At 44.5% G+C, this 25,127-nt stretch overlaps 1 protein-coding gene across 1 annotated transcript in view; it reads right to left on the bottom strand.

Annotated features, from left to right (window-relative positions):
* Positions 1-25,127, bottom strand: part of CELF6 (CUGBP, Elav-like family member 6) — a 31,398-nt gene that overhangs the window by 5,747 nt on the left and 524 nt on the right. Inside the window, exons 2-7 of the mRNA XM_014530398.1 lie at positions 24,920-25,119; positions 21,179-21,261; positions 12,523-12,571; positions 466-594; positions 278-357; positions 1-109 (exon numbers count right to left, since the gene is read on the bottom strand). Of these exons, the coding sequence (XP_014385884.1) occupies positions 1-109; positions 278-357; positions 466-594; positions 12,523-12,571; positions 21,179-21,261; positions 24,920-25,119 (650 nt within the window). The remainder of the gene's footprint in view (positions 110-277; positions 358-465; positions 595-12,522; positions 12,572-21,178; positions 21,262-24,919; positions 25,120-25,127) is intronic.

The raw sequence follows: 25,127 nt of genomic DNA, 5'->3' as shown, positions 1-25,127 counted from the left end.
GCGGCGCCGGGTGGAAGACGCCCAGCTGGCCCGCCATCTGCTGCATACGACGCAGGGCTCGCTCCCTGTCCGTGTCCGCCAGCTTGACCACGAGGCTGGATGAGGCACCCTGGGCAGGGCAGGGGAGGCCACGGTGACTGGTCCAGACCCCAGTCTTGGCCCTGGGCTGAGCGCCTTGCACATCAGGCCCTTTCCTAGGGCACTGATCATATGCGGGGAGGAGGAGCCCGTCCCCACCCCACTGGCCTCACCCTCGGCCCCTGGTGCCCGCCCTCACCGCCATGGTCCGGCTGCCGTGCAGACTCTGGATGGCCGCCTGAGCTTCCCCCTGACTCCCAAACTTCACAAAGGCACAGCCTGGGGCAGGACAGAGGGATTGGGTGGCTCAGGCCACAGGGGCCAAAGGGTCATGTGGCTCAGTGAGAGTCAGGATCACCAGGAAATGCTGGGGTCGGCTCAAGTCACCTTTACTGGTGCCATCCGGGCTCCGCAAGACAGTGCACTCCTCGATATGGCCGAAAGGCTGGAACAGGCGTCTGACATCATCCTCACCCTGCTGCTTCCCCAGCATCCCCACAAACAGCTTTCGGTCCTCTGGGGACAAATTCAGGAGTGATTTAGGGACCCTAAGTCCTCTTGGACTCCCCAGAGTAGCCAGAGGAACTTAGGAAGGTAGCCCACCACAGTCTAGCAAGGAAGAGATGTAGGGAGTGAGACGGTCCAGGCTACGAGGTTGGGTTTCTTTGAGGGGCAGGATGATGTGCAGACAGATCTAGAGTAAAGGAATTCAACCCAGATTTCCATCAGGAAACCCGGGGTCTTAGAAAAAATGGAAAGACTCACTGCTGCTCTTGTGGAAATGGATTAGTTTGATATCTTTGGTTGGGTGGAGCCCTGTATGCATCTTTTATATGTGTGACCTTTCTGTTCTTAAAGTTTGAAAAAGGCCTTTTTTGGACCATTTCTGCCCGATTAAGGGAGGAGGTCCTCAGAGAAGGCCTTTGTATTCATATATCTTTTATATGTGTGACCTTTCTGTTCTTAAAGTTTGGAAAAGGCCTTTTTTGGACCATTTCTGCCCTATTAAGGGAGGAGGGTCCTCAGAGAAGACCTTTGTATTCATACTGGATCTGGAGAAGAGAATTATACCCTTGTGGGTTAGCCTGATGGCAGTGGATAGAATCGATGTCCCTTCCTCCTCCAATCGAGGGTTCTGGATCAAAAAGCAGCACCAGAAGCAGTTAACTCATCATTCTGTCTCATCCCCTGACACTGAACTATGGAATGACGACTCCCAAACCCCAGCACCGAATTCAACTTGGGTGCTCCCAGAGACCTAAAGAGGGCAAGAATCTCGGGTTCCTAAGCCTCCAGCATTATCATTTCTCCCACTATACTTGCTAACCTCCTGACCCCTTTTCTTACCTCCCACATCCACCCTTCCCTCACTGAGCTGCCAGAGCCCTCACTGAGCCCTTTCTGACTTTTTCTATTTTCCTGTCCTGATCCCTCTCCAGGAGGAACAAGTTCTGCCTATAGACCTGGATGGCTACCTGAGAACAAATCTGATCCCTCCCCGTGTCCACCCTTCCTCTGGGAGTGGCAGAGAGACCAGGAAAGGGACTGTAAGCTGGACTGTGTTCCTTGGAGAAAGCTGGAGAACTGGGGCTGGACATTCAGTAAATCAGGCCTCAGGAGCGCTATCCAGGAGCCTGGGGTAGAGAGGTCTAATCCACAGGGCCTGCTGTCAAAGCCCTGCTTCTTTCTGCATCAAGGTAAGTCTCTGAATTTGGGACGGGCCTTTCTCCAGGTGATACAAGTTGGGAGAGAGGAAGTGGGTGGGAATCTGGCTTCAGGCTTCACCTTCAAGGTCCTGGAGCCCAAGAAAACCCATCCCAAAGTCCTTTACTCCTTCACAAGCATGGCTAGGCTCATGGGGGTTCTTGGATCCCGGGTGCAACGGAGCAAGGCTGGTGAGAGTCAAAAGGAAGAACAGACTGTCTGAAGTTAGCAGTGGAGGGAATCTCCAACAAGGCCATATGTATGTCCATATTTCACCTGGATGGTGTGGGATTCAGCCCAGGCTTTCCTGGGTACCCAGAGGTGTCTGTCAGTCAATGCCGTGTTTGTGTGGAGGGTAGGGGCTGCAGGAATAGTGTGAGACAGGCATAGTGTGTTTCAGCAGAATCTGTCCAGAGGATTACTGCCCAGCCAACCCTGAGGGAGAAGAGATAGATAATGTACTTGTGGCCAGAATTCTAGAGGAGGTGCTGACCTTCTGTAGTGAGAGTATAATCTGGTGGGTGTGCTCCACTTCTGGGAGTGTTAGCCACAAAACAGTGCCATTGGAACATACCACTGGTTTCTCAACCTTTAAAAAAAGCAGTGGAATCCATTGTTCTAACAAAATATTAGGATGAAGTTCAAAATAGAGGAGAAAAGCAAAACTGCTCTGACTGAGGTCAGAGAAGTGTGTGTGTGTGTGTGTGTGTGTCTGCATGCTGGAGTTCCTCTTGCTTCATTTCCCCCTAATATCCCCTAGATGGGGCTCCAAGGAAATGTCTTTGAAAACCATTGACCTAAAAAGAGACTAGAGTTCCAGAGGGTGTATGAAGAGGGATCTGTGATCATCCTATTCAGGAACCTGAGAAGACAGGAAAGGTCTTTCATGAATCTCTTGACCAGTACAATGTTGGTGGCTTTGCCTTGCCATTGGAGGATAAGCCTCATTTGGTCAGGGAATCAAACCCCAGAAGACTGTGTCATTGGTCTGAGGTTGAACATTTAAATATGTCCATGGGGCTGCATAAGGCCCAGGAGGAGCTGGAGAAAATCTTAGGGCCTCCAGAGTCCCAAACTTAAAGTGGCTTCATGATGCCTTAAATTATAGTGCAGCTGTGTCATTGGGAAGGGTCTACAAGATAGTCATTGTACCTAGGTAAGATGTCATGCCATAGGGACCAGCATTCAGATAGGTAGGAAAAGAGATGTCAAGGCTAGGATAACACCCCCAGGATGGGAAAGAGAATTGTGTCGATAGTAGTCTTATCTTTCATCTGCTCTTCTTCTTGTTGATCTTTTCTGCAGGTGGTTGTCAGTTCAAGGTCATATTACAGACCATGAAATTCTATGATCCTTTTTTTCCAGTTAGAGTCTCCCAAATTTCAAATGTCCATTTCCATTACAAGGCATCGACCCTGTGGCTCTGGGCTACTGTACTGTACAGAATTTGAAATTGAAATGAGGCCAGGATATAGACTGGGCTCTGTGCTGCCTGTTTCCCAGGTATCACCTTGAATCTTGATATTCTCTGCCATTTTACAGGGATCTGAATGGTGTTCGGCAGGTGACAGTGACCATAAGTCTTAGGTGATTCTTAAATGGTAGAATACATTTTCCACAGACCTCAAAATTTGGAGGGCTGATCAATGCCCCAAAGGAGAGATAATGATGTGATTTAGTCCAGATAATTCAATTTCCTTCAGGTCAAACTCTACCAGTTTGGTAAAAAAGAAAAAAGAAGAAAAAGGAGTCTGTAAGAGGTAGGTCAGAAATGGCTGAATAAAAGCATCCCTTGGGTGTGGGTGGGTCCCTAGAAAGATGGGAATATCAGACAGGGAGGTTCAACCTTCCTGAAGTGGGAGGAATTAAAAAGATAGCATCAGTGTGGAGTTGAGACATGGTGTTGGAAAGTTGAATGGTATGCATTTTTCTGTTGGCAACCAATGTGTACTCCTTGCTCTTTTATCAAATACTTTTTTGAAACCGAACCAAGTTGTTTGGGTCCAAGAGGCCTATCTCCATGAAGCTGGTCAAACAGGTCAGGGACTCTAATCTAGCAAATGATGGGGTTTAGAGTCCAGAGTCAGTCCACTCCATCTTCCTCAGGAATGGCACCAAGATGCTATTCAAGAAGGGAGGCCTTGCCTCAAGTTGTCCCAGAGGAATTCCTGAGGTACTTTCAAGTTTCTGGTCTCTAGGTCCCTCATACCCACTCACCTCCATATAGGATGTCATGATTATACAAACTATGTAAGGGCAAGGTTTCAGCATTGAGATACCAACCATCAACCACCAAACACATCCTAAAAATACTGGTCCACCTTTCCTTCCAAATACCAACCCAGGAGTTTCCGCTGGTGGCAGCATTTGGAGCAAAGCATCTCTCCCTGTGTTCTTAGGGATAACTGAAGCTTAAGGAGCCAAGGAAGACTGGGAATTAACATGAAGGAAATATCCAGGGCAAAGAGTCTTCTGGCAAGATCTGATGAGCGTCAAGAAGGGCTTTGCACACACATGCACATCCCTCTTAGAACTAATAAATTAAGCAAAGTTGCAGAATACAAAATTAACAAATAAAAGTCAGCTGTGGCCCTGGCAGGTATTGCTCAGTGGTTAGAGTGTTGGTTTGATTCATGGTCAAGGGCATGTACCTGGGTTGCAGGTTCAATTCCCAGTGCCAGTGGGCATGTGCAGGAGGCAACCAATTGATGTATTTCTCTCATATTGATGTCTCTCTCTCTCTCTTTCCACTCTCTCTAAAAGCAATGGAAAAAATATCCTTGGGTGAGGATCAAAAATAATTTTTTTAACTCAGTTGTATTCCTATACACTAGTAGTGAACAATATGAACAGGAAATTATGAAAATAATTTCACTTATAATAGTATCAAAATGAATAAAGTACTTAGGAATAAACTTAACCAAGGAGGCAAAAGACTTTTACCCTGAAAACTACAAAATATTGCTGAACTTAAAGAAGATGTAAATAAATGGAAGATAATCCCTGTTCATGATCAAAAGACATGATATTATTAAAAGTCAACACTACCCAAAGTGATCTACAAATTTAATGCAATCTCTGTCAAAATCCCAATGGCATTTTTGGTAGAAATAAAAATCCATTCTAAAATTCACATGGAATCTTAAGAGACTCTGAATAACCAAAGCAATCTTGAAAAAGCAGCAAGTTGTGCTCTGGCTCAGTTGGTTGAGCATCATCCATGTACTGAAAGGTTGCTGGTTCAATTCTTGGTCAGGGCACATGTCCAGGTTGCAGGCTCGATCCCTGGTTAGGGAGTGTGGGGGAGGCGGCCGATTGATGTTTTTCTCTCTATCCCTCTCCCTTTCTCTCTCTCAAATCAATAAACATTTCTTTTTTAAAGAAGGAAGTTGAAGGTCTCACACTTCCTGATTTTAAAACTATTACAGCCTTTCCGGTGTGGCTCCATGGTTGGGTGACAACTTCTGAACCAAGAGGTCCTCCATTTGACTCCCAGTAAGGGCACATGCCCCAATTGTGGGCTTGATCCCCTATAGAGGGTGTGCAGGGGAAGCTGATTAATGTATCTCTCTCATCAATGTTTCTCTCTATCCCTCTCCCTTCCTCTCTCTCTAAAAAAAAAAAATCAATAAAAACATATTTAAAAAAATAAAATGTAAAAGCTTATTACAAAGCTATAGTAATCCAACAATGTGATACTGGCATAAAGACAGACACATAGATCAGTGGAATAGTATAGAGAGCCCAGAAGTAAGCCCTTGCATATATGGTCAAATGATTTTGACACAAGTGCCAGTCTTTTCAACAAATGGTGCTGAAAAAACTGGATGTTTACATGCAAAAGAATAAAGTTGGACTGCTACCTCATATCATATAAAAAATGAGCTGAAAATGGATCAAAGACCTAAACATAAGTGCTAACACCATAAAAGTCTTAGAAGTAAAAATAGGGGGAAAGCTTCATGACCTTGTATTTGACAGTGATTTCTTGGATATGACACCAAAAGCATAAGCAACAAAAATAAAAATAGATAAATTGTATGACAACAAAATTAAAAACTTCTGTGCATCAAAGGACACAATCAGAGTGAAAAGGCAATCTAAAAATGGGAGAAAATATTTGCAAATCATATACCTGATAAGGGTTTATATCCAGAATATATAGAAAGCTCCTGACAATAATAAACCAAATAATCTATTTTAAAAATGAGCAAAGGACTTAAACAAACATCTCTCCAAAGAAGATATGCAAATGACCAAGAAGCATATGAAAAGATGCTCAACAACATTAAGCATTAAGGAAATGCAAATCAAAACCACAATGAGCTAGCAACTTACACCCATTAGGATGATTGTTATAAAAAACAAAAACAAAAACTGCTAGTGTTGCAGCAAAGATGTAGAGAAATTGCAACCCTTGTGCATTGTTGGTGGGAATGTAAAATGATATTACCACTATGAAAACCAGTATGGTGGTTCCTTACAGTATTGTACCCATTAAACAATAATTCCCCATTCATCTTCCCTCAAGCCCCTGATAACCATCATTCTACCTTCTGTTTTTATAAGTTTGGCAACTCTGGATACCTCATAAAAGTGGAATCATGCAGTATTTGTCTTTGTGACTGGCTTATTTATTATTTTTTTAAAAAATAAATACAGAATTATCATGTGATCTAGCAATACCAGTTCTGGGTATATATCCAAAAGAATTGAAAACAGGGTCTCAAGGAGATATTTGTGCATTCATGTTCACAGTAGCATTATCCATAATAGGAAGCAACCCAAATGTCTATCGACCAATGAATGCATAAACAAAATGTGGTACATAATACAATGGAATATTATTCAGGCTTTAAAAGGAAGGAAATTCTGATACATGCTACAACACAGATGAACTTTGAGGACAATATGCCAAGTGAAATAAGCCAGTCACAAAGACAAATACTGCATGATCCCACTTATATAAGGTATCCAGAGTTGCCAAACGCATAAAAACAGAAGGTAGAATGATGGTTATCAGGGGCTTGAGGGAGGATGAATGGGGAATTATTGTTTAATGGTACAAAGTTTAAGTTTTGTAAGATGAAAGAGTTCTGGTAAAGGGTTACACGCAATGCGAATATAGTTAACACTACTGAACTGTGCACTTAAAAATGGTAAAGTTTGTTATCTCTAATTTACCACAATAAAAAATAAATAAAAATAAGGTAAAGAAGGGCTTTAAGGATGGCCAAAAATTAGGGACTTAGACCAAAAAAGTATTGTGTCATCATCCTAATCCAGGAGGGGAATAGGAAAGGTAAACCCAGCATGACTTCCAGATTCCCTTAAAAGAGAAGACTTTCAGCCTCCCACGATGCCTTTTCCTTTTGCAGGCTGTGCAACTGTACCTGAAGGGCTTGTAAGACATTCCACCATGTCCATGGCCTAAAAGTGTTACAACGATCAGCTTTGGCCAATCCACTCTGAGCTAAGCTGAAGGAAAGCATTTCTTTCTTTTTTTAAGTATATTTTTATTGATTTCAGAGAGGAAGGGAGAGGGAGAGAAAAATTGAAAAATAAATGATGAGAGAATCATTGATCAGCTGCCTCCTGCACACCCCAGAACCGGGATCGAGCCCATAACCCTGACCGGTGATAGATCCTCCCTTCTGATCTTTCAACCGGGAATTGAACTGTGACCTCCTGGTTCATAGGTCGATACTCAATCACTGAACCACGCCAGCAGGGCAGAAAGCATTTCTTTTTACCTTTGGAAGTAGAATGCATTTTAGGAAGTGAAATGTTAACTTGAGTAAAGTCTTAAGCAGTACTATGAAACTTATCCAGCCAGGTCTTAGTCGGAAGAATACTTTTTAGAATTAAATAAGTATAAGGATCAAAGACAGAGATGACTGCCAACTGACAGAATAGTTGCTGCTAAGGTTCATACTTTATTTCAATCACAGGACATGTCCCACTATTATGAAATTCTAAAAATTCTAGCTTAAAATTTAACTGGAACTCAATGTTCAGTTGTTATTAAATACTGAATTAAATAAAATCTTAGGAAAATTTGGAAAAGAGGGCTCACCTAGTTAGATAATAATATATGTCTATTACTCAAAATCTAGGCTGATATTTAAACAAGCCCTTGCAAATTCAGGCAGAAATTACTTAATTATAGGATGGGGATAGAAGGGTTGATATGAAGACAAATGACTGGATTTTGGGTTAAATCAAGTTTCAAGATTAAAAAAGAGATGCTCACCTCAGAGAATGCTTAAAATTTTAGTTAAAAAAATAAAGTTGCCCTGGTTGGTGTGGTTCAGTTGGTTGGGCGTGTCCTGTGCACCGAGGGTTGCTGGTTCGATTCTGGGTCAGGGCACATTCAGGCTCAATCTCTAGCGGAGACAGCTGATTGATGTCTCACTACTCTCACATTTATGTTTCTCTCTCTTTCTCTCCTTTTCTCGTTCTCTAAAAATTAATAAAAAAATCTTTAAAAAATAAAGTGAAAAGAGTGCATGGATTGATTACTTAATCTATTTCTGTACCTTAGGAATCTTGGATACAGAAATATTTGCTGAGTAAAAAAGACAGCAAAGTTGGGGAATGGAACAAGCAGAGCAATCACCATTGTGATTTATGACTTTATCGATTTTATGCTATGAAATTTGAAAGAGAGGAGAGAATATACAGTTCAATGATTTTGTAGATTTTGCCTTAGGACTGAAGAATACTTTTCCTATAAGATTGGTGCTTATAATTTAATGTATTTTTCTTAGTGCTTTCATAGTAGAAATACCATAAGTTAGGAAAAATCAACCACAGTCTTCATGCTAAAGAGCAAAATAAAATAGACCTATTCAGTTACCATTGTCTGAGAGATTTGGGGATCTCTAGCTCTGACCTCATATAATTTGAGGTTAACATTTTGAAATGTATGAACCTTGAATTTTTATGCAGGCCAACATTTTAATGTTTACATTTAAATAAATCCAAATGCTGCAGGAAAAGTTTTGGCACTATGTATGTTTACTGTAGAAGTGGATGCCTTTAGTATATTAGAAGATAATTTTATTTAGGAAAATTAGATGCATCTTCCTTTGAGAGTATACTGCTCAGTGCCCCAGGATATAAAATATAGGCATGGAGTATATGAACAGCGTGAATTTAGCTACAAAATTTATGGGAACTGGTTGGGATACATTAAAAGGCTGCTATAATATAGTCATGAAGACCTGGATGACCATCTGGTACTCCAAGTGTTACCAAGGTTGTAAGGGATGGCCTTGGAAGAAGAGGACCCCAGCACCTCCTAAAAGGCAGATCCTGTTGTGTTACTGCTATTATTGTGTTGCAAGCACTGAATGTGCATGTTACCAATATCTTCTATAAGTAATACAATGTGTTTAAAATGCAGGATATTTCAACCACAAACCTCATGTCTCTTCAGTAAAAACAAGAGAAAGACTACTCTGTTGATTGGCATAAGGTAAAGTAAGCATTTTTGTGTAGAAAGTAAATGGGAAAAATAGGAGTCTTTGGGCCAAAGAAGCAAACCTGATAGGTTTGGTTAGACTCTCACAGTGCTAGTCCACTTTAAAAATTGAGTTAGTTGGCAACATTTAATATAATTAAAATGTATTTTTTAATTAAATTATGAGAGTCTCATCCACTTAGGGTTACTTACCTGACTCCTGTAGCATTTGAATTGGTGATCTCAATTTTATGGAAAGAAAAATCTAATAATCCGTTGAAGAAAAAAATAGCAGAATTTTGGAAGATTATTTTTGCCTTGACACCCCTTGGATTATGCCTTGATACCAGTCTTTTTTAAAAATATATTTTTTTTATTGAATTCAGAGAGAAAGGGAGAGGGAGAGAGAGGTAGAAACATCAATGATGAGAATCACTGATTGGTTGCCTCTTGCACGCCTGCTACTGGGGATTGAGCCCGCAACCTGGCATGTGCCCCTGACTGGAATTGAACCTGGGACCCTTCAGTCCGAAGGCCAGCACTCTATCCACTGAGCCAAACCAACTAGGGATGATTCCAGTATTCTTATCAGATATAAAAATTACTGTTAGGCAATCATTATTAGGGATTTAATTTAGGAATAATAAAAAATATGCAGGTACACAGGCTGTGACTATTAACTATGAAGATTTATAGAATGTTTGAGATCACAGAGATAAGACTTGAATGGGACAAGATGACCCACATTGGTGTCAAATATTATATTTCAAAAGCAAAATCCAATACCATTTTAAAAGTTGGGTTTCTAGAACTTTAGAAGAGATATGTGATAACATTGAAGAAAATGAACACATTTTGATTAGTAAGATTATCTAACACAGATCAGTTGGTAGTAAAATACTTAGAAATTGTAAAGGCCCAAGACTTAGTACACATGCCTCCTCTCTCTTAAATATGTGGCAGAGAACATTTAGAAACTAGGAGTGAGAAGAGGGAGGAATTGAGAGATCTTGTTATCAAAACCTGCAAGAAGGATTATCCATGGATGCATTTGGAGTATATATTCCTTAAGACCCATCACTTGTCAAGAAATATGTGTAACATGTAACTACTAAAATGATGAATTCTACTGCCAGACAGACCTATTTCCAGCTAGATTTGCTTTTCTTGATCTCTTGAGCTGATCTGAATATAAACAGGTATTGAGGTGGGATGCCACATGCACAGAATTTGTCAATAATGTGATACTTGAAAAACTGTACAAAAAGGAAGAGAAAAATGATAAAACTCAGGCTGGTGCCACTGGTTGGGGCCCAGATGACCAGGACATATGGGCCAGAACAAGAAGAAGCATTATTGGCATGGAGGCTGCCTTTGAGCAACTGCCCTCACCCTGACAAGTTGTGTTGGATTCCAAACAACAGGAGAGCCCCCAGCACTGTGAACTTAGTTCCTGAACCAGACTCCAAGTTGCATCATGTTCTTCAAGCTCTAGACATGCTATTCTCTTTGACTGAAATGCCTGCCCACCCCCTTTCTCCCTTTTCTATTGACTGCTTCTTGTTCATCCTTGACATTTCAGCTTAAATATTTCTACCTCTGGGAGTCCACCTTGACCTCCCTAAGTTATGTGCCTTTTGTTTGTGTCCTCACAGTTCCCCCAGGACTTGAAAAGAACTGATCACACTGAATTGTACATCGCTCTAGAGCTCCATGAGGCCAAGTGCCAGGTCTGCCTTGCTCACATCTGTATTTCTAATGTGGAGTATTTCCTCAGAAGATATTGGTTGGATGGTTGAATGAACTGCATCCCAGCCTATCTGCTTCTTAGCTCATTGGGTACTCTCAGCTGTGGGACTGTAGTGTTTGTAGGTAGGGCATAGGAGCTGGCCAACAATGGTCTCGATGCCTAACATAATTTCAAGCGGAAATTTTGGGGACAAGTAAACCAGAGGTTTGGTATATGGCCTGGAACTTCTCAAAGACCGGGCTGGAAAGAATGAGATGGGAAAGACGGATATGTGTGTGGAGGGGAGGAAGGAAGCTTGGTAATATCTCTTCAGGCAAAGAAGGGGTGATAACATCTTGACCAGAAACTGAGAATTGGAGACCAGAGGTCAGAGAATCTAAAAGGATGAAAGAAGAATTTCTTAGAGGAACTAACTCTACAATAGAACCATGGAGCTACCAGAGCCCCTTGTTCTGAGCATGAAGTCTGAGAAGGTATGCAGAATGAGTCGAGGTCAATAAATATCTGTCAGTTGGATGCCATTCTCTCCTTGACCTTGGAAAGCTACTTTCTCCTAACAAAGCCATGGCTGATCCTGGGTAAGGCAGGCAGAGGCTTAGCTAAGGATTATAGTCAGCAGACATCAGGGAGGGCTACCAGCGAATAAAGAGGGAGAAAGACATCAAGAACTGACACCAATGTTCGCATTGCTTTTCCAGCATGGAAGCTGATCAGAACACAGCTGGTTGTCAAAAAGCACAGGTTTCAACCACTCCTGTTCTTAAGGAGCATTGGTCTTTCTGCACCAGGAAACAGTGCAGTTAAAAGCCTTTCAAAGTCATCCCATGGTCTTCAGCAGAGAGTCAAATTCCTTAATATGGCCTACAAAGTCCATTACATCAGTCTCATCTTTGACCATGAATAGCCAGGCAATTACAATGAAGGAATGAGTGGCCCAACCTAGAGTGGACTGGGTTCTCTGCAATCAGAAGAATCTAGAAAAGGAGACTAACTCTAGCCTCATTCTTCAAACAAAGAAGAACCTGGAAAAACAGAATGAACCCTCTCAAGGGGAAAGGTGAAAAGAGCCTCCTTCCTCTATCTCCAGCATCTGCTTAGGCTCTTCCAGCCTCTTTTGGGTCTGGGGACCCTGGGGCCTCATCCCTTCTTTATTTTTAAGATTTTAAAATTGATTTTTAGAGAGAGAGGAAAGGAAAGAGATAAACATCAATCAGCTGCCTCTTGCACACCCATCAGGGATGGACCCCACAATCCCTGGCATGTACCCTGACCAGAAATTGAACTGGCAACCTTTTGGTGCACAGGATGATGCCCAATCAACTGAGCCACACCAGCCAGGTCTCATCCCTTCTTAGTCTGAGCTGGGATGGCTAAGCTGTTTCTGGAATGGAGCAACTCTGGACCCCATTTGTCCCCTTACCCAAGGAGGTTCTAGTAATAAACCATTGGTAGAACTGACTCCAGGAGTGGATCCATTATCCCCTACATGGGTGATACCCTGAGGTTTGTCAGGCAGGGAAGTTACCTCCTCGGCCCTCACTGGCAGCTGGCTTCACTTGGATTGGACGGTTCATCTGAAAGACATCGGACCAAAATACCCAGTCAGCATGACTGCCTGGCCCGTGGGCCTCCCGGCTTCTCCATCCCTGACTCCTCAGGATCTAAGCTCTGGCACCTTTGAACTCTGCACTCCACCTGTCTCACCTGGGATTATAGATTTTCTCCAAGATTCCTTCCGTAAACCTGGGAATTTACAAGGTGCTTAAAACCTAAAGGGTTGGGTGTTAGGAAGCTCAGTGGCAAGTGCAGGAAAGACTGTGGAGGCTAATGAGATTCTCTTACCTTGGGCTCTGGGCAGGGACCATGTGAGGCCTATCCCTCTGGCTCCTGGACTTCCTTAAAGGCTTTGGATGGGAGAGAAGAACTGATATTGCAGATTTGTGGCCTCAAATAGAATATAATTCTGTACCATTTAGATTAAACAATCTGGAACCAGACAGACTTAGTGCTGTCTATTCCCAACTCTGCCATTTAATGGTTGTATGATTTCCAGTAAGCTACTTTCTGATTCAAGTTGTTAAATGGGGGAGAACCTTTACCAAGCTTTTGTGTCACCATAGTTTCTACGCCTCAGTCCCCTCCTGGGTCCCCCTTCCCCTGAGGATGTTAGAGTTCTTCAGGGCATCATCTTCGGCCCTGCTCATTCTGTTCCTCTCATTCTTCCTGGATAATCTCATCCAACCACCTCTCTTCCGAGCTTCAGACCCACATGCCCAGCTGCTTGCTGGGCATCCACTAGAAAGTCTCACAGGCACCTTCCACTTGACACATCAAAACCAGAGTTCATCTTTTTGCTCAAACCTGATTCTTCCAGTCATCTAAGCTATAAGCCCAAAAAACAGCTTGACTCCTTCCTCCGCCCCCCATCCCCCCAACCAATTTCACCTTCTAATTCAGGGGTTCCCTGATCAGGGGTGGATAAGAATCACTTGGGAACCAAATCAGATTCTTAAGCTGGGGGATTTGTACAAGTTCTTAGGTGATGTAAATATACTCCACTCCATACATTCCCATGCCCCAATCACCCTGAGAGAATTCATGACTGAATCCCCACCTCACTTTCCTCTCATGGGTGTTGTGGATCACATGAAATAATGGGGGCACAAAAGGTCTTTGTAAATGTCCAAGAGCTGGGTGCATAGGGTGTGAGGAATTATTGTTGGGACAGACAGCTGATTGCCAGGAGGAAAGAACAGTGGCCTTCCAAGTCTGGCCTGAGAAGGTTATGATCTGGCTCCCTCCTCTGAGGACATGCACTATTTTTGCACCAATCAAGAGCCACTCCATCCTCTACCAATGTACTTGTTGCCGAGACAACAGGCAGCTTCCTGTTACCATAGCCACAAGTGCTACCCGGTAACCATGGTAATGCCCTGACAGTGGCAGCTGAGCAATTTCCTTTGATAAAATTTGAAGATGGAGAGTGAGGAGGGCTTTTTTTTTTTTTTGGAAAGGAAAACAGGCCAAGCCTCAATCAGTGCTATTACCCTCTCACCCAAAGCTCATGTTTTTATCTGCTCTGACACGCCCATCACTGGTGGTGGAGCACCCGCAGTGTACCACTGTGAGTGGGGACCAAGACACCAGCAGGACTCAGGCTGCAGTCTAGAGAGGGTGACAGATCAATCCAAGCAGATCAGGATGAGCTGGACAGGTCGGGACTGGCCTGGACCAGGGACCAAGAGGACAGGACCCGTCCCTTGGCATGGCCACTTGTGATTGTGGAGGAGACACCAAGAGATAGAAGAGTGGAGACATGAGAAGAGATGAAGAGAAATGGGAAGGCAGAAATCATGAGAGAGAGTAAGAGACAGACCTAGAAAGGGGCAAGGGAAGAGAGAAATACTGATGGAGATAAGAAGGAAATGAGGGGACAAGGGGTAAGGAAGGAAAGGCAGGGAGGAGCGTGGTAGGGGGAAAGGAAAGAGGAGAGAAGCTTAAATAAATATTGAGCATTTCTGTCTGGAGCATAGAGAAATGAGCACATGTGACAGCAGTGGTTTCCACAGCAGCTGCCTCCCCAGGCTGGATTTCTGGGGACATAGAGCTCATCGGTGTTCTGGGGGATGCCCCTGTCCTCCTCTCCAACTTCCCCACTCTTTGATGGAGAGTGGGCATTAGGTGGTATGTACATGTCCTACAAGGACCAGGAGTGAGAAGCTGGGCAGCGAGGCTTTCCACCACTTGGGCATGCTACTAGCATTTTCTGAACTCTGTGAAGATCCCCAGGCTGGGGCCTTTAGGGGAGACAGTGATGACCACAGGAACCCTATCCTCAAAGTCTCACAGAGGGGAACATAATGCCACCATTTGCTGAGAGCCTAGTGTGCACCAGGCCCTTCCTGGGGCATTTTACATACATTGTCTCTAAATTTCTTTCAACCACTATGCAAGGTAATACCATTGTCTCCATACTATAGACAAGAAAGCTGAAGGTGGGGGAGGATAATCACATGTCTAAGATCACATGGTGGGTAAGTAGTTGAGCTAAAATTTGCCCCCAGTTCTGTCTGACACTGAGGTCATTGATTTTTGCATTGAGCTGCTGGACTCTGTTTTTAAGACATGAACACAAGAAAAGGGGCACAGAGGGACTGGAGCCTTAGGAGGAGTGCAAGGTAATGTGCTCTGGGAGAAGCTGACTCCAGGTGGAGAGGTTGACTCAGGGAAAACTTCATGGAGGAGGCAGATTTGACCTGGGGGGTCATTTGCAGGACTGGAGTCATTGGGTCATGTGGAGATAATGGGAGAGGTAGGGCGGCAAGCTGAGCACTCCAGATGCCTTGGGCATGGAGAGGGAGCTGCCAGTCTGAATAAGGAGCAAGGGTTCTGGTGGGCATGGAGGTAGCCAGCAGAGAACAAATTACTTTAGAGTCAGATAGACGTAGATTTAAATCCTAGCTCAACCATTGTCAACTAAGTTCTCTGAGCCACATAAGTAAAAAGGAAAACCATGACCCTACTTTGCAGGGTTGTGGTGAAAATGACAATGGCTAAGTCTTAGTAGGTGCATCAAATGTAATATGGGCTTCTTCTTCTTCTTTTCTTTTCTTTTTTTAGTGGGAGGGTGTGAAACAAAGGTAGGCAGGGGCCAGAACAGGACAGGTTTTGAAAACCATGACAAGGAATTTTGACTTTGTTGTATTTCAAAGGCAATAAGGATCCAGGAAAGGATTTTAACTAGGGGAATAATCTTATGAAAGATCCCATGAGCTGTCACCATGCAGAGAAAAGATTTGGAAGGGAAGATTAGAGGTAGAAAAACCAGTGTGATACAGGTAAAGGGGGAGGGTAACCTAGAGCAGGGCAGAAAGAAATGGACAGATTCAAGAGATGTTTCAGGAGAATTAACTGGACTAAAGTTCTAGCGGATGTGGGGATTGAGGGAAAGGAGAAAATGTTGGCTGACTCTCAGTTTATAGCTTAGGTTTTGGGGGAGTTGGCAGTTTGGAAGTTTGGAGGTGCAGGGGAAGTCTGCAGGAGAGTAGCACAAGAGGATGAGGACAAAATTGAGCTCTGGGCCTTCGGTTTCCACTGTGAAGTGGTTAGGGAGGACACCCACAATTTAGGTGTAGTCTGTGTGGCTGAAGGAGAAAAAGGGTTGCCCACATGAACTGCCCGGGCAACCCTGCCCTGCCTTGTTCCTGCCACAACCAGGGGACAGACTTGGGAGTGGGATGAGATAATCATGGTTCCCCTTTGGAGAAAGGAAGGCTTTGCTTCCTTGGCCAAGAACTTCTCATGGGAACTCAAGTGAGCTCTTGAGTTTGGCTGAGCACCTATTCCCTTGATAGTTTCTTAGGTAGAGTCCAGGCTCATGTCTTCTTCAGAACCAGCCTTGGATGGGAAACCAAGAGAGAGAACATCAGAAAGAGAAGAGAACAACCTACTCCAGGCAGTGAAGTGGGGAAGGTTGGAGGCAGTACAGATAGGCATGATACCCTGGTCCTTTTGCCCCCATCAACAGAGAGAAGGCAACACTTTATCCCTTCTTTCTCCTTGACTTGCCTAAAATTCATGCCTTTAGACTCAGCACTGCTCTCTTCAGACTCTTCTGTTCTGATGCCAAATCCTCCCTCCACTCAGCACTCATGCCCTCAGTCCCTTCCCCTACCATGGAAAGAGTGTTTATCAGAACTTTCCTGAAGAAGGGACCATTGGTGATTCTAAGAGAGGTGTCATGGGTGCAGGGAAGGGTAATGCAGAGAAAAAGCAAACGTCACTGTTTTCAGCATGTTGTTCTACTTTATCCCCCTTCTCTAATTCAATTTACTACCAAGTCTCATTGGTTCTAGAATCTATATAGAGATCCTCAAGTTCCTCCTCTTCTCCCATTCCTGCCCTATCCCCAGCTCCAGGTTAGTGTCATCATTCATTTGCACTCAAGCAACAGTGCTCTAAAGGGTCATCCTGCCTCCAATGTTGCTTCCTTTCCAAACCAACCTTCACACTGTAGCCTGAGTGATCTTTTAAAACCAGTCCCTCACTCTCCCATGCTTAAAATCTTCCAACAGTTCTCCATTGCAAACCTCCCAGTAAAGCCTGAGATCCCAATCCCAAGACTGGCAGTCAAAATGTGTGAGTTCTGCCTGCCCTGCTGCACAAGATACACAATACTCTCCATTCACATGGAGCCTTAGCCATCTTTGCTGGACACCTTCCCTACCAGTTCTCACACTGACCCCAGAATTCCAGAAGTGGCCTTTGTCTTTAGGTTTCTAGATACTCAAATATGATTACACTAGAGGCCCAGTGCACGAATTCGTGCATGGGTGGGGTCCAGCTGGCCCACCCTGATCGGGTCTATCAGGCCAGGCTGGCCAGAGAGAGGAGCCACTGGCGGTTGGCAGGCCGGCACCGCCCCCTGGTCGAACTCCTGGTTGAACTCCCTGTTGAGGGGGCAATTTGCATATTAGCCTTTTATTATATAGGATCTGATCACTATTCAGCTCTGATAGCATCTCCTCTGTGAAGCTTCTCCCTCTTCACTCCTGATGCTTCTTTTACACACTTAGATGTGAACCCCACTGAGATGCAATGAGTTACTTCTAGGCTTGAAGCTTTTTGAGGACAAAGGCTCTGACTCACTCACTGGGTGGCTGCTAGCACATAAATGCCTTTGTGTGACTTAGAAAAAATGTGTCCCATTCTCTGGATGACACATTTCTGTGCAAATGCACATAGCTTGGTCAGTAGAGCATGGCTGGATTTTAGCCCCTATCTGTCCTTTCCACTCAAGCTGTTTTGTGCAGGGCACAACCTGCAAAAGCAAATCTACTCAGTTATATCTGACTCCTTCACAGTGTTTGAAAGGTTGGATGCCCAAGGGAAAGAAGGTCATAAGCAGGGAGAGAGACAAATAAGAGGGCACCTTCTGAAGGTGGGGCGGAGGTTGGGCTTCACCTTCCTCAGGTACATTCTGGAGCCTAAAGTGAGACTGAAAGAAGTGTTTCTAGCTTCATGGAGAAGAAGCTGCAGAAGATGGAACAGATGACTGAAGTCTGAAGGAAGCCAAGCTTTGATAGGTGACAAAAGTTAGCAGGTGGAAGGGAACCAAGGAGAGGTCCCAGATCAGCAGTTACCCTAGGGGTTTCTCTTCGGAGCTGACCCAACATTTCCTGGTCACAGTGATAGTCCTGCCTGTCTCCAGGAGCCCAGATTGATCTTATTTCTGCTCTCCAGCAGATGGCAGCTATGCCCAAGACCTAGTGCTTGCAGAGAGCTGGGCACCTACCTCCCCCCATGCTGGTGTGGGTGAGGCCAGGTGACTAAAGCTGCCACTGCCCCTGGCAGGCCCAGAGAAAAGATTTATGGCACAGACATTGCTGGGCTAGCCAACAAAGCCATTGATTTTCATTTAGGAGAATTAAATATTAATTTTCACTTTGTTAAACTAGGGAGGGTGAATAAAGCCAATTCCTGCAGTACCAGAGGAAGCCAGGCTATGCTGGAAGACTGCAGATGAAATAGTCGGAGGGGCAGAAGTATTCAGTCACCAACCCCTCCAGAATCTTAGACTTCTGTCTGTCACCACATTGGCTCAGGTAACTGAATGAATTCTGGAGCCAGACTAGCTGGCCTTAATGCCCAGATCTTCCCATTAGTAGCTACATGACCTTAGGCAAGTCACTTGTTTTCTATGTCCAATTTCTTCACCTGTAAAATGGGAGTGCCAATAACAAAACCTTATTCATAGAGGACTAAATGACTTTGAACTTGTAAAGTTCTGGAATCAATAAATATTGCCTTCTTTATTTCTTTTTTTCTCCCCCAGAAATGATCCCAGTAGTCTTATATCAGGTGCCTTCAGTTCATAGAGTCCTCTAGGTGTCCCTTATTTTGTGGAGTCCTATGGCTCATTGAGGAGGGGTTTTATTCTCCCAAAGTCCATCTTAATTCTTTTCAGGGGCTTTCACTTGCTTTCAGGATAAAATCCAAACTCCTCAGCCTGGTATCCAAAGTTTCCTCTTCAAACACTGCCCTCTGTGGATCTTCTCTGTGGCCAGGCCCATGCTCCCATGGGCCCTCCTCCATGCTTCCAACCTCATTTTACACCCAGCCTGTTCCTTTTGTCTCTGCACCTTTACCATGCTGTTTCCTACATGAAATGTTACAGTTTGCCTCAGTGATAATTCTAATTTGAGCAGCAGAAGTCATTTATTCCTATGGTTGGATGAATGACTTCTACTACTCCTACTCTACTAATGCTGCCATTTTACTACTACTACCACCAGCTAACTATTGACTGCTTACTGTCTACCAAGTACTGTGTTAAGCACTTTACATGACTTAGTTTATTTAATTATTATAACAGCCCTATGAGTTCAGTTTTACAGAGAGGAAGGTTAGGCTTAGAGAGATAAAGACTTGCTCCATGTCACAGAATTAGTGAGTGGTGGGGCCCGGATCCACACCCAGGTCTGTCTGACTCCAGAGCCTGCATACAGAGGATTGGTGAGGGTGATATGTTGGCGTTACTTGGCACTGAATCTTCAAGAGTGAGGCTCAAGTTGCTTCAATCACTAAGATTCTAGGATCTGACACCCCATTAACAGCTTGATCAGCTCTAGGCAAAGCTTGTCCCATTTCATGGCATATGCAATTCAAAGGGATGACTTCTTTATACTGAACTGAAATTATTGTGTCTGTTCTTTATACCCACTAATCCTAATCCTGGACCCTGGAGCCATATAAAAAACAAATCCCTCTTTAGAATCTGAAAATGGTTATCCCCACCCCTAACAGTAATGTTTATCAAGATCCTACTCTGTGACACACTCTTGCTAAACTTCAGTTAATCCTCATGAGAACCTAGTGAACTAAGTGTTAGTATAACCCACTCCTTATACATGAGGAAAATGAAGTTCAAGAAGCTATGTAATGTATTCAGAGACACCAAACTGGTAAATGGCAGAGCTGGGATTCAAATCCAGGTCTTTGAGACTAGAAAACTAGTACTCTTAATTATTATGTTATGATGCCTCCCTAATAAAGCTCCCCGACTAAACCCTATCTTCTCAGCTAAATATCTCCAATTTCTTCAAACTATCATTTCATATATTAGTATATTTTATTTCCTATCATGGTCTCTTTATGGTAGGCTAATGACCCTCTTAAATCTGAAGCCTAGAACTGGATATAGTCCCAGGTTTGACCTGACTAGGGGCATTTCAATAGTGCTTTTGTTTTAGACACATCACTCCTTGGACAAGAGAAAATGAGGATGGGTACTATGACTACTGGATCTTGGTGAACCTATGCTAGTTCCTAAAAATCACCACTTTCTTCCTGCCACATGGTCAATAGATCCCACTTTGCCTTTTGGCCAGTGATTAGCCATTAGCCAAGGCCATGCTAGGTGCCACTAATATATAATGGCCCAGCTACCTTGTAGAATCATGTCTCTCTTAACTTTAGCCAAGTGTTTAAGGTATAGAGGGAAGGCAATCTTGGTGAGTCAAGGTATCCCAAAAAAATTACAGGAAGAGGACCAGAGGGACCTGCCATCAAGAATCCTAATACTGGAGAACATGGAATATCATCCCAGCAGAGCCTCTAAACCAGCGATTCTCAACCTGTGGGTCGCGACCCCTTTGGCGGTCGAACGACCCTTTCACAGGGGTCGCCTAAGACCATCCTGCATATCAGATATTTACATGACGATTCATAACAGCAGCAACATTACAGTTATGAAGTAGCAACGAAAATAATTTTATGGTTGGGTCACAACATGAGCAACTGTATTTAAAAGGCCAGAAGGTTGAGAACCACTGCTTATGTATCTGCATCCATGTTCACACCAGTGACAAATGTCACTAGAAGCCATGATTTCAGCCAAGGTGGACAAATTGTATGGCTCACAACACTGATGCCTCTCCTAAAAGATGGAGTGGGACACTTGAGGCAAGGGTCTTGAGCTCATTTCTTTGAGCCAGAAGACTGAATATAAAAAAGAACCTGTAGCTGTTCAGGGCACAAGTAAGCCCTCTTCTACAAAGATGCTGCTGCTGCTAGTTCCTGGTTCCAATCCAGCTCCTACATGCTGCTTTGGCATGCATGTAGGTCATGTCCCAAGTCTGAGGTGATTCCCATCCCCACCCCCCAAGTGCTGGTGGACTTACCCCTGGCAGGGTCTTCTGCTCGTGCAGTGCACTCTGAGCCTTGAGAGCAGAGTCCCGGGCGCAGTAGGTGAGGAAGGCACAGCCTGGGGAGGAAGAGGCTGGCTCAGGGGGTTTCCTGAAACCCCCAAATACTCTTCCTATAAAGACCCCATTAAATTGACAAACTCAAGGTCACTTTCCTTTAACCAAAGACACTGCTTCTTCTCTGCCTCCTACCTTCTCTGAAGGGAGGGGCTTCATGTGCCTCTGACTCTTTCTCATTTTCTCTTGGCCTAGGGAACATGTGTACTCACACCCAGTCACATGCTTATACAATTCCACATCTCTCCTCACCACTCCAGCCATAATCGTGCTGGGGTTAAACCTCACTAGGCCACTTTGCCTTCAGCTTTAACCCCAGCCTTCCTTTTCCTTTTTGGAATCATACTGTCTCCCAACTCATTTTCAATGAGAGGAGGCAGAAGAGGAGGAGGAGGGTTGGGACCCAAGCCCAGAACCCCACAGTTTCTTAACACTTCCTTCCTCCTAGTTTGAAGCCGAGGAATGGGTTAATTTGAGGTTTGGAAGATGAGGCTGGTTTAAGGGCTTCCTGTAAGTAAAAACTTCCAGTGCTCTCCCATCCTATCCAAGGAGCTTGATCTTGTTACTTCTCCCAAGTCTTCAAGATAGGGCCTCTTAAAGGGTTATTGTGCCTCAAATCTGACTTCTTTAAAACAGCCAGTAGAAATAGGGTGGAGGAGGAGTCTGAATTGAACCAAAGGGTCAGTCCTACCCCTCTTTGTTCAGCCTCAGAACCTTAACCTGCTAGGAAGCATTGGGTCGGGGATCTCTTCCTTTCCAACAGGCATTGAGCACTCACTCACTTATTTTGATGGGGCATTACGATGGACTTGGGGATAAAGTGGCAACAAGACAGACACATTCTCCACCCTCATGGGAATAATGTAAAGGATCATGAGGAGCATGCATCTGAGTCCAAAGAATTGAGAAGTATCTCAGAGTACATCGAGTTCTCAACAATAAATAGAGTTTAACCAGATGACAAGAAGGGTGGTGATTATTTCAGACAGAGGAAATAGCACATATAAAAACTCAGTCAAGAATCCAGTGTGTTGGGGAAATGGATGGAAGGCTAGTATGGTTGAAGATTGGTAATGGGGGCAGAGTGGCCAGTTAGGTATTCAGGGATCAGGTCATCTATAATCTTGTCTGGATTTTGAACTTCTTTTCCTAGGAGCAGTGGAGAGCTACTAAAGGGTTTTAAGCCGTGTTGTGACATAAGATATGTTTCTAGAGAGAGTCTTTGAATGTAGGAAGGAGGAAGACTGAAGGAAGAGAAAGTAGATGTAGGAAGGAGCTTGGTGCAATTTTCCACTTAGATCTCAGCAGACTAGAAAGGCAAATGGAAACATTTTCTCCTATGTCTTCTATTTGGGTGGCCCCTTAAGGTGGGTGGATATCTGCCATTTGTTGCATGAAAGGAACCTTAGAGAACTCCTGGGACAAACACTTATTGTATCAATAGGGAAACTGAAGCCCAGAGTGTGTGTCAGTGGCAGGATTGGATTTGGAGTCTCTTAACTCCTAGGCTAAGATTGTTTTCAAAGCACTGTGGCTGCCTCCCTCTGTACCCAGCCACCAAAAGGAAAATGAGTCACTCTGGTTTTGGACGTCACTACAGCTGGGGAGAGGGTGGGGGAAGATGCTGACTTGGAGACACTCCTTGATCATCTTGCAAGGCAACCCTGCCTTGGAGAGTTGCAGGTTGGTTGGGAGCTAAATCACCAAACACCTGATTCTGCTTACATCTCTGCTCCATCTTCTGTCAACACACCATATCAGCTGACATCGGAACTGGGCAGGGCTGGGGCCCTGTCTGAAAGGTTCAGGGGCCCAGTTGTGGCCTAAAGGAGCCTATATGGACTACTGGGATGGGGATGGGAGAATGAGGGATGAAAGACAGGAAAGCATGTAAAGACAGATGAATGAAAAGCAGGAAGAATTAGAGCTAAATAGAGAAAGGAGGAGGGAGGAAAAATGGGAGGGAGGGAGAAGAGAGGATAAGGAAATAGAGACTCTGATGGTGAAAAGAGTGAGAAGAGTGAGAATTAAAGGTATTCCATACACTGCCCTTATTGTAAAGATGGCCTTAAAAGATTAGCTTGAACTTACATACTAAAATAAGTGTCTAGAAAATAAGAAAATAAATTGCTATGGATATGGACAGCCAGGCAGCTGGATTGAATTAGAAGGAATCTGGGTGGTATAGTCTTGTCCTTTTATGCCCCATTTAATATTACCTCAGCCCAAAAGGTAGAAGATACACTGCTACCTAGCTGGTCCTAGAGCTTCTATGGGCATTTATTTTACTGAAGCCCCTATATTAGTGTGCCTAGAAACTCCCCAAGGTGTCCCAGTGGAAAAGAGGTGGCAGCCTGACTACAGCTCTCAGCCCTTAGGAAAGTACATTTAGCTGTTACCCAGGGCCCACAACTTCTTTTCTAAAAAGATCATGGAGGATAGTAGGTAAAACTGCCTTCCTCACCAAATCCTGAAACCACAATATGGTGAAGGTAAGGAGAGATAAAGGTGTTTCTCCTCATATCATTTCCTTCCCCCACCCATGTATGACATGTGACTCTGACTCTCTTACTCCAGCTAGCTTGGACAGACTTGTCTGCATGTAAACAGCCTCCTCCCTCTCTCTACGGAAGAAAGGGGTGTGGCTGCACAAGACTATGTTATCTCTGTCTCTCTAGCAAGGGCAGGGAAAAGACCCTTTCTGCCTCTTCAACCTGACCCACCCTAAGGCTTTGGTCCACAGGCTCTGGTACAGGACTAGACTGTAAGGGAGGGAAAGCAGAATGCTATAGGAGGATTGTGGAGGGACAAAGATGAGGCATAGAATTGGGGAGATTAGAGCATGAAAGTAGTGTGGGTCAGTTGAGAGAAAACCTGAGATGAGGGAGCACGAGTTCCAAGCTGAGGTTAGGGTTCTGGACTCAAATCAGAAGAACACTATGTTGTAATTCTGGCAGGGGTTGGAGAGATTTACTATTAAACATGAGGGTGGAATTTGGAGCTAGGAGGGGGATTGGATTTTGTGAGTTAACTAGGCCTGGGTTCTGAAGAAGGGTCGAGTTTGGACCTGTGGCATTTCAGGTTGGCAGTCTAAGGGTCAAAAGAAGGCTCTGGAGGTTGGCTGGGCTTGGAGGCCAGAATGAGTGGTACAAGTCCAAGATATGTGCGTGGATGGTTAGGTCTGAGTAGGGTGGCACCAGATGAGGATATTCAGGAATGATTTGGTCCAGCATTTGGGAGATTGAGGGTATTAGAGACCAAGAAGGTGGAATAAGTTTCCAAATTCCAGGATTTGGGATGTCTGATGAGAGGGGTGGAGGGAGATCCAACTGAAAGGCTGGGACTGTTGGGATGTAGGAAGTTGGAGGTTAGAGTGCAGAACATGTCAGGGAACCAGAGTGATGATCAGAGGGAGCATGTCAGAGAAAATTCTGGGTTCGGGGCTCTGTGAACTGGGGAGGATAGTGGGTTGAAGTGAGGCTGGTGTTAGACTAGTGCAGGACTGGATCTAGGTAAGGCTACGGTTGGGGCTGTGGTTGAGGCTGGAGTTTGGGCTGGGCCGAACTCTAATCGGATTGGGGCTGGGCAGGGCTGGACAGGGCTGGGCAGGGTTGGGTAGGGCTGGGTAGGGCTGGGCTGGGCTGGGCTGACCCCGCGCACCTTTATGGAGGCCGGTGAGCCGGTCCTTCAGCACCGTCAGCTCGTAGATGCGGCCGAACTCCTCAAACAGCGGCTTGAGGTCCTGCTCATCCAAGCCCCGCGGGATCTGCCCCACGAAGAGCTTGATGGCGTCGTGGTCCTTCATGGGCACGGCAGGACCTGGGTTTAGCCCGCTCAAGCCGACGCCGCTGTCCGCGGTGCTGAAAGC

The sequence above is a fragment of the Myotis brandtii genome, unplaced genomic scaffold, assembly GCF_000412655.1.
Source record: "Myotis brandtii unplaced genomic scaffold, ASM41265v1 scaffold74, whole genome shotgun sequence".
In the NCBI taxonomy this organism is placed as follows: Eukaryota; Metazoa; Chordata; class Mammalia; order Chiroptera; family Vespertilionidae; genus Myotis; species Myotis brandtii.
Note: the sequence above shows the minus strand (reverse complement) of the source record. Positions and strands in the feature narration are given on the sequence as shown.